This window comes from Scardinius erythrophthalmus, assembly GCF_964197995.2.
Source record: "Scardinius erythrophthalmus genome assembly, chromosome: 6".
NCBI lineage: Eukaryota > Metazoa > Chordata > Actinopteri > Cypriniformes > Leuciscidae > Scardinius > Scardinius erythrophthalmus.
In genome coordinates this window covers 50,571,664-50,581,499 of record NC_138226.1, presented here as the reverse complement: position 1 = coordinate 50,581,499, position 9,836 = coordinate 50,571,664, and the positions used below count along the sequence as shown (strand labels likewise).

The following is a 9,836-nucleotide window of genomic DNA, read 5'->3' as shown; positions in this document are numbered from 1 at the left end:
CAGTTAGATGTGCTCTCGAACCATCCCTTTAAATGGCAATTTTAACCAATGACCATGAGTGTCTTCCCTCCTCCCTCACATCTCATCTTGAGCTACAAACGCTCTGCTTGAGTTGGCAGATGTGCTTGGCCCAACACTGAAGACCAGGGCCATGATTAGTGATGAGGTTAGGGTTAGCCCTAACTCACCTGCTCGCGGTCCGCCCTCCTCTTCTCCTCTTCTGCCCTCCTGCGCTCCTCCTCTTCTTTGCGTCTCCTCTCCATCTCCTCCACACGTCTCTTCTCCTCCTGCTCTCTCCTCCTCTGCTCTCGCTCCTGTTGTCTCCTCATCTCTCGCTCTCGTCTTTGTTGCTGCAGGACACAAGAATTACTCTGCAGTTTAACTTACAATCATTATTGACATTTGCTTAAGTTTCAACTCAATAATGGTGTTGTCTTGAGTTGCGGGACAAAATTTACGCTGTGCTGTTCTTCGTAAAAGAAGTTGCCACTTTCAGTTTCAACATAAAGACAGAAGGGTCTAATAGTTCCGTGTCCTTCATCACACATGAGGCACTGCAATAACAACATGTTTTAAACCTGCCATGTGACATCCCAATGCGAGGCTCGTCTGAATACATTACGGTCTCTGTAAACTGATACGAAAGAGCAGCTGAAAGGGTTACTGTTATTGTAGGTTTTGACCAACTAAAGAATAGATGTCAATTTTGCTTTCAAAATGGCAAATTTCGCCAAACTATAGCCCTATTCGGACGGGACTAGTTTTCCAAATGACGTTTGAGTTACAATTCTTATCAACTTACGTCTGTGATTTCATGTACGGATTCGGACGGGACTAACATCTCCGTGTTTATTACCGAGGTAGAAGTGTCAAGTCAAGTATATTTGTATAGCGCTTTTCACAATACAGATTGTATCAAAGCAGCTTCACAGTATTAAATTAAAATAATACAACAAGCTTTGTTTCTAGTGAAATTTATTGATTGATAAAATTTAATTAAATATTCCCAAAATATCCCCAAAATATCCCCAACTGAGCAAGCCAAAGGCAAGAGTGGCAAGGAACCGAAAAAACTCCATCAGGTGACCTAATGGAGAACAAGTGTCTGTGTTTTACATGTGGGCATTGCAGAAGATCACGTGTTCAGAATGCATGAATTGCGTATGGTCATATGGACCTGCCATTGAACACAATTTATGAAATTTGATCAAATGTATTTTAAAATTAAGCACTTTGAAATATAAAGTAAAACGTCCTAACGTATTTAGTGTTTTGTAAACATTTTATAAAAATTGTAGTATAAAAAAACTAAACATACATTTATCATCATGATTTTATAGAACTGGGTTCTTATAATAAACCCACTGGAATAAAAAGTTTTAACTTATATAATTTACACGTTATGTAATTAAGTGCAGAAATGAAAGTAATCTTATCTGAAACTGATATTACAGTAGCCAGTCTTCACAGTTTACGTGATTTGTCTCTTCTTATTGATTTCATTTTTTTATTTCTTCGCAGTGTACCGAACACATCTACATCCATTATCGGTGCGCAAAAAGCAGAAACTTGAATACCGGCACGATAGCGAGAGATTGTACTGTAGTTCACGTTCACCACGAAGCGAAGATGAAGCGTTTTGGAAAAAAACATTTTCGGCAATCACAGACATTCGCATTCGGACGGGATTAGATTTCTCTGAGGACCGCCGAGTTTGACCAAAAACAGTAGGTAATTTGCTCTGGAATTTTTACAGAGGTTGTGTGAGAAAAAGACTAAAAATCTCAAAGTACGTCTGTGAAATAGAAATTACTCTAACGTCCCTCTAATGTTGAAATGTTGTTCAAAATGTTTTATTTTTTTATCCCTAAAGGGCCAAATGGAGACCTTTAACTGACCTCTCCTTTGCTATAGTACATGCAATGCGTATTATTGTAGGATCATATTGTTGCAGATGAAATGTATTTTGTGATGGGTGATTTTACCAACTGGTGAACATGTGACTTAAATGATCCAATAAGGCTCATAAATTTGGTCAGGAATTGATCACATGTGACAGAAATGTTTGCCACTGTAGTGGTGGATGTAGTTGTTCCTCAGAGTGCAGGCATTAGACACACTTCATCTATATATAGACATCTCTAAACTCCTCTTAAAGGTGCGGTGACTCTTGTGTTTGACTGGATCAGATGTGGCATGGGAAGTTAAACAGCATCACAGGCGTGTGCTCACCTCCTCCAGCCGCCGCCTCTGCTCCTTCTGCTGCTCGATGCGCTTCTGCCGTTCTGCCAGTAGTTGGCGCTTGTATTCCTCCTGCTCGCGCATCTGCTGTTCCTGGAGGAGCTGCTGTCGTCTCATGGCCTCCGAGCGCTCCTTATTCTCCTGCTGTAGACGGATGAAGTCCCGGCGCAGAGTCGACTCGCCCGGGACATTCACGATAGAGCTGCGGGATTCAGAACACAGCAGAGTTACATACTGGTCCTGAAAAATCAACTATATGACTTTTCCAGCCACTCTCAGAAAGATCCACTTCTAACCAATTAACTATTTAGACCTGAGAAAAATTATATTCCCAATAAAAATGTACTTTTTTAAGATGTAATGAATTTCTGTGATGCAAGTCATTTCTATGCTTTTCAATTTATTCTCAGCTGTTCATGAAACTGTAATGATAAATAAGTCAGAGGCTGATCTATACTTGCGTCGGGCTGATGTGCATCTCTCCAAAACTGGACGCGTACATACGCACTAGAGCTGCACGACTAATCGTTAAAAGATGACGATTCAGGCAGACACATATTATTCCTAAATGACAGTATCCACATTTCTGTCTTACAATCATTCAGAATAATCACAGAAGTACTATAGTACAGAAGTTTATAATTTGGAAATAAACACTGATGTCAACGGTAGTAACTTCAATCAATTACATCGCTACACCAGTAGGTGGCGACAAGTGACTGTTAAAAAATGTATTCCTCATTGAAGTGAAGTCTTTGAGTGAGTAATTAAATCATCCATTCAATATATTCGTTAAAAAACATTGATTCATCCAGTAATGAGACAAGTCAAGTCTTTATCAGTGAGTTATTGAATCATTCATTCAAACTGATTTTATTTTTAATTAATTTAAATTAATAGAATCTTTTTAAATAGATTGCAGCAATTAATATTTTGTCAGAAGCTCCAGTAAATTGCTGTTATAACCGCAGTTGTTTCTCTTGCTGCTTATGTATGTGTTCTGAGATGCAGAGGTGGCAGCTCCGGATTGGCTAGTCATTATTGGAGACTGCCTCCTATTGGCCGACTCTAGTTTAACAGGCTTCCACTCGCCTTCTTCAGGAGCTTCTTTCACCACTCACTTGTGGACGTTTGGTTTAGTTGCCCTTGTGTTGTTTTTGTTTATTTCAATTTTGATTTGTGTTTGAGCTTGTACTTTGGTTCTTTATTTGTAGTATTTGTTCATACTTTGTAAATTTTTGTAAATATTGATTTATTGGGTTCCGAATATGCCATTTATTTTCATTGTTATTTTCTTTGTCTCTGTGGTAGGTTGGGCAGATAATCTTGTATTGTCTTTTGATGAGGTTAAGTAGAGGGGGGGTTGAGTTTTTTTTTTTTCAGCCTTGTTGGGACCGGAAGATTTTCCCAATACATTTTTTTCTTTCCTTCATTGTAGTCAATACCCACAAATTAAGCCTATGTCCAAGAATCTTTTCTGTAGCGGCCTGGCCCCTAGACGGCCGTAACAATTGCATATTATTTTGTTTTCTTTTTAGCATCATGGGAGAATCGTGAAAAAATTGTGACTCTCAATTCATTCAGAATCGTGCAGCTCTTTTACACATGCATGAAATCTGCATACAAATGTTTTCATGAAAAACTGATGATACACCAATCAATCACTTACATACTGAAATTTATGCTTCATTTATGTAATAAATGTGGGAACAACTGAAACCACACCAATGCAAAAACCACATACTCTGAAATTTTATACATGGATATTTCATCTTAACGTATTTCATCGAATCCAGAGGAGGAGTAAGAAGAGATCTGCAATCTGGGCATGTTCTTTGTGTTTCAAACGGTTTCATATTCTTGGCAGTGTGTTGCGTCATACCTGGGCTCTCCCTCCTGCTCCTGAGCTTCCTCCTCCTCTTCCTCACTGCCGCTGTACTCGTACTCGGTCTCATCTGCGGTCGGAGCACAAGCACACGTCACACGCGAGCACTAGCGCACACACTCTCTGTGGCGACAGGACCCGCACCCGTACCTTTCTCTCCGCGCTTCTTGCGGCAGCGGTCCAGGTGGTCTTTGAGCTGGATGCGCACCTGCCTCTCGTTGGGCTGGTCCCTGATGAAGGGATGCTTCAGGAGCTGGTCGGTGGGCGGCCGCTGCGTGTAGTTCTTCACCAGACAGCCCTCGATGAAGCTGAAGAACTTCTTGGACCTGAAAACAAGATCACGGGAGAGGAGAGCGTTTCTGGAGGAGCACCGGAGACCTTTGACCTGCTGGCATCAATACGACAATAAGATGAAGGTACTGACCATTTCTTGGACTTGAGTCTGGGTGGAGGATTTCTGGGTATGAGAAAGAGCGCGCGCATGGGATGCATATCACACAACGCTGCAAAACACCGACACACACGTCCCATGAAACCCAGTTATCAATTCAGGATATTAAAGGTAATGTCCGACCAAACTTTTTAATTGTGTCGCGACTGATTGTGTGTGAAAACCAATTGCATATTTGAATGTATGCAAATGAGACAAATGATCTAATATATGCAGCTATATCACCACAAGAGTGAGGTGGCCTCAGGAAGACAAGAGCAGCTCCAACGAGGACAGAAAGTCATATGTAAATGACAGAATTGACAGAATTTAGGGTTAGTTCCTGGACGGCCACAGTCTTCAGCCCTAATTAAACACACCTGATCCAGCTCATCAAGTCCTTCAGGATTATTGGAAAACTACAGGTATGTGTGTTGTTGCTGTGGCACCCCTGCTTTAAATCAGCAAATACATTAATTTCCTCTAAAATGGACTAATGGTGGAGTAAAAGCAACTGGACATCAAGAGACAGAAAGAAAGGAAGATGAGAGAGGAGGAGTGTAATGGAGTACTCACGAGGAGCGCCCTCCGCCATCTCTATAGCCGTGATCCCACAGGACCACAGATCGCTCTACAGGGGAAGCAGAACATCGTCTCGTCAGCTCATTCATTCAGCTCAGGGTTTAAACTGCATCTATTTAACATGCTGAATGTTCCTGCAGTGCTTGATCTTCCCATGAGGGCCTGGGGCATGTGTGTGTGTGCAGGTTATTACCCTGTAGTCATAAGTAGCATCCGGGTTTTCGTCACAAGCGATGACCTCCGGAGCCATCCAGTACGGCGTTCCAATGAAGGTGTTTCTGCGGCCGACGGTTCGATCCAGCTGAGCGCTGACGCCAAAGTCCACTGCAGACGAGACCCAGAGAGCCAACGTCAGCTCACACACACCAACAACATGCATCATGCTTACATGGACTCAAGAAAACTTCATTCAGGCTTTATGGAGAAGGTGAGCGGGGAGAGAGTCGACGATCTGCTCTGCATAGGCATAGACGCTTGGGTGAGATCTCATCATGTACAGCAACTTCACTAAAGGCGGGCGTACACGGTGCGATTTTTGCTGTTTTACGAGCTCGCAGATGATCGTGTGGAAATCGGTGATGCTCGCATGGTCGCGGCTTGCAGCGTGTGAGAGGAATTACGAGCCGAGCACGTTACGAGCACCTCCCGATAATTTTTAGACATGTTTAAAAAATTCGGGGAGTCGGCCCGATTTTCACAAGCTGTCCCCTATTGCCAAATCATACACAACCACGTCACAGGCTAGATCGATGGGGCTGTAGCTCAGTGGCAGCAATCATACAGCGTGCGCATACACTGTCACACACACCCACACACACTTCTCTCTCTCTCTCTCTCTCTCTATTTATGTTGTTTATGTTGAAAGGAATGGCTACTGTTCTCTGTTTTTCAACAAATCCTTTGCACACACATATCTGTCATTTTTCTATCTGAAGCTAATGGTGGAGATGCTTGCAACATTGAAAGCTCCGGTCTCTGTGTTTAACGCGAAAGCGCTAGAATAAAATTCGTGCAGGACAGTCGTGCCGTGTACGATTATCAGGTTAACTGACTCTAACGTGTGCAATATCTCACGACCTCCCAAGTATCCGAACTCGCACCGTGTACGCCCGCATTAAGGCCAGAATATACTTGTTGTGAAACTGCTGTCCATGTCTGACGCAGAGATTGGCACCGTTTCATCTTTAACCTGCTTGTTTTTATGCTGCTTTACGTAAACCATCAATCCGCTACACCATAAACATTAGCAAAGAAGAAGAGAAATCAATCGTGTGTCAATCACTCTCATGCTGAATTACACAAGGACACCAAAAGTGTGTCTGATTACATTAGAAGGTAAAACGTAAGCATTTAGTCATAGTTGTATATTAATTATGTAGCTTTAGCCAGAATCTGCACAACCTAAATTTACTGTTAGGAGCTGCTTCTGCCCTCCAGAATGTGTAAAATAAAAAATCCAAAAGTGAATTATTTAATATTTTGCATAATTTTCACACAGATACAGTTTCTGCATTCAGCCGGTTTTACTGTATTTGCGCTGGTTGGACACTAGGTGGTGCTGTGGGTGATTTTCACAGTAAAGGATGATTCTAAACTTTAATGAAATGAAATGAGGCATGTCTATATTTAAAATATTTAAATTTATTTTATTTTATAAATTGTATCATAAAACAACAAAACGAAGCTGAAAAAAATGAAAGGAAATTAACCGACTAATGTACACACTTAAAGGATAATTTTAACCATGATCAACCGTGTGTGTTAAATGAGTGAAAGGAGTGATCTAAAACAACATTTAAAAATAATACTTGACGTTGTCAGATTTACCTGAGTGAAAACAGAAAACAAATAAAACGAGCAAGTGTTTGTTTTTTCCTGATGATGTTGTTCAAGAAAGGATATTCTCATGAGTCTGAGAAAACTCTTCCATAAAAGGCTTGTCTACCGCATGCATCAAACCGCGAGGACTGGAGATGTGACAGTATTCGGGGTATGTGTAGAGAAAGCAGAGAATCAGTAGAGATCTGACCTAGTTTGACCTCTGCGTTCTCAGTCAGCAGCACATTCTGCCCCTTGATGTCTCTGTGGATGACGTGATGAGCGTGCAGGTGGGCCAACCCCTGATGAAGAGAAGAGAAGAGGCAATGAGAGGAGGGGAGGAGAGGACGAGGAAAAGAGGGGAGAGGAGCAGAGAGGAGAGGAGGGGAGACGAGGGGAGGAGGGGAGAGGAGAGGAGGAGAGGAGAGGAGAGGAGAGGAGAGGAAGGGAGGGGGGAGGAGAGGAGAGGAGAGGAGAGGAGAGGAGAGGAAGGGAGGAGAGTTGGAGAGGAGAGGAAGGGAGGAGAGTTGGATAGGAGAGGAGAGGAGAGGAGGGGAGAGGAGGGGAGGAGGGGAGTTGGATAGGAGATGAGGGGAGGAGGGGAGAGGAGAGGGGAGGAGGAGAGGAGGGGAGTTGGATAGGAGAGGAGGGGAGGAGGGGAGGAGGGGAGGAGAGGAGGGGAGGAGAGGAGGGGAGAGGAGGGGAGAGGAGAGGAGAGGAGAGGAGGGGAGGAGGGGAGAGGAGAGGAGAGGAGAGGAGAGGAGAGGAGAGGAGGGGAGAGGACGAGGAGAGGACGAGGAGAAGAGGGGAGAGGAGCAGAGAGGAGAGGAGGGGAGGAGGGGAGACGAGGGGAGGAGGGGAGAGGAAGAGAGGAGAGGAGAGGAAGGGAGGGGGGAGGGGAGGAGAGGAGAGGAGAGGAGAGGAAGGGAGGGGGGAGGAGGGGAGAGGAGAGGCGATGAGAGGAGAGGAGAGGAAGGGAGGAGAGGAGGGGAGTTGGATAGGAGATGAGGCGAGGAGGGGAGAGGAGAGGAGGAGAGGAGGGGAGTTGGATAGGAGAGGAGAGGAGGGGAGAGGAGGGGAGGAGGGGAGAGGAGGGGAGGAGGGGAGAGGAGGGGAGGAGGGGAGAGGAGAGGAGGGGAGAGGAGGGGAGGAGGGGAGTTGGATAGGAGAGGAGGGGAGGAGGGGAGGAGGGGAGAGGAGGGGAGGAGGGGAGGAGGGGAGAGGAGGGGAGAGGAGGGGAGGAGAGGAGGGGAGAGGAGGGGAGAGGAGAGGAGGGGAGAGGAGGGGAGGAGGGGAGAGGAGGAGAGGAGGGGAGAGGAGAGAGGAGAGGAGGAGAGGAGGAGAGGAGGGGAGAGGAGAGGAGAGGAGAGGAGGGGAGGAGGAGAGGAGAGGAGAGGAGGGGAGGAGGGAAGAGGAGGGGAGAGGAGAGGAGGGGAGAGGAGGAGAGGGGAGAGGAGGAGAGGAGGGGAGTTGGATAGGAGAGGAGGGGAGAGGAGGGGAGAGGAGGAGGGGAGGGGGAGAAGAGAGGTGAGGAGAGGAGAGGAGGGGAGAAGAGAGGTGAGGAGAGGAGGAGGAGAGGAGAGGAGAGGAGAGGAGGGGAGGAGGGAAGAGGAGGGGAGAGGAGAGGTGAGGAGGGGAGAAGAGAGGTGAGGAGGGGAGGAGGAGAGGAGAGGAGAGGAGGGGAGGAGGGAAGAGGAGGGGAGAGGAGAGGAGGGGAGAGGAGGAGAGGGGAGAGGAGGAGAGGAGGGGCGTTGGATAGGAGAGGAGGGGAGAGGAGGAGGGGAGGGGAGAAGAGAGGTGAGGAGAGGAGAGGAGGGGAGAAGAGAGGTGAGGAGAGGAGAGGACGGGAGAACAGAGGTGAGGAGAGGAGGGGAGAGGAGAGGAGGGGAGAAGAGAGGTGAGGAGAGGAGGGGAGGAGAGGAGAGGAGAGGAGAGGAGAGGAGAGGAGAGGTGAGGTGAGGAGAGGAGAGGAGAGGAGGGGAGGAGGAGAGGAGAGGAGGGGAAGAGGGGAGGAGGGGAGAGGAGAGGAGGGGAGAGGAAGGGAGAGGAGGGGAGGAGGGGAGGAGGGAGAGGAGAGGAGGGGAGAGGAGGGGAGAGGAGGGGAGGAGAGGAGGGGAGAGGAGAGGAGAGGAGGAGAGGAGAGGAGAGGGGAGAGGAGGAGGGGAGGAGGGGAGAGGAGGGGAGAGGAGAGGAGGAGAAGAGGGGAGAAGAGAGGTGAGGAGGGGAGAGGAGAGGAGGAGAGGAGGGGAGAAGAGAGGAGAGGAGAGGAGGGGAGGAGGGGAGAGGAGAGGAGAGGAGAGGAGGGGGAGAAGAGAGGTGAGGAGAGGAGGGGAGAAGAGAGGTGAGGAGGGGAGAGGAGAGGAGGAGAGGAGAGGTGAGGAGAGGAGAGGAGGGGAGGAGGAGAGGAGGGGAGAAGAGAGGTGAGGAGGGGAGAGGAGGGGAGGAGGGGAGAAGAGAGGTGAGGAGGGGAGAAGAGAGGTGAGGAGGGGAGAGGAGGGGAGAAGAGAGGTGAGGAGGGGAGGAGGGGAGAAGAGAGGAGAGGAGGGGAGAAGAGAGGTGAGGAGGGGAGAGGAGGGGAGAAGAGAGGTGAGGAGGGGAGAGGAGAGGAGAGGAGGAGAAGAGGAGAAGAGAGGTGAGGAGGGAGAGGAGAGGAGGAGAGGAGGAGAGGAGGGGAGAGGAGAGGAGAGGAGAGGAGGAGGGAGGAGGGGAGAAGAGAGGTGAGGAGGGGAGAGGAGAGGAGGAGAGGAGGGGAGAAGAGAGGTGAGGAGAGGAGGAGAGGAGAGGAGAGGAGAGGAGAGGAGAGGTGAGGAGAGGAGAGGAGGGGAGAGGAGAGGTGAGGAGGGGAGGAGGGGAGGGGAGAGGAGAGGAGAGGAGAGGAGA

General features: G+C 47.5%; 1 protein-coding gene across 3 annotated transcripts in view; it reads right to left on the bottom strand.

Moving 5' to 3' along the window:
* LOC308692078 (mitogen-activated protein kinase kinase kinase kinase 4-like) overlaps positions 1-9,836 on the bottom strand; it is a 114,063-nt gene that overhangs the window by 59,950 nt on the left and 44,277 nt on the right. For all 3 annotated transcript variants that reach the window (XR_014030297.1, XM_081367785.1, XM_081367786.1), the window contains exons 6-13: positions 7,168-7,258; positions 5,332-5,462; positions 5,133-5,187; positions 4,551-4,629; positions 4,277-4,452; positions 4,124-4,196; positions 2,233-2,443; positions 189-350 (exon numbers count right to left, since the gene is read on the bottom strand). Coding sequence is in view for 2 of the 3 variants with exons in the window: in XM_081367785.1 (XP_081223911.1) it covers positions 189-350; positions 2,233-2,443; positions 4,124-4,196; positions 4,277-4,452; positions 4,551-4,629; positions 5,133-5,187; positions 5,332-5,462; positions 7,168-7,258 (978 nt within the window). In the remaining variant the exon portion in view is untranslated. The remainder of the gene's footprint in view (positions 1-188; positions 351-2,232; positions 2,444-4,123; positions 4,197-4,276; positions 4,453-4,550; positions 4,630-5,132; positions 5,188-5,331; positions 5,463-7,167; positions 7,259-9,836) is intronic.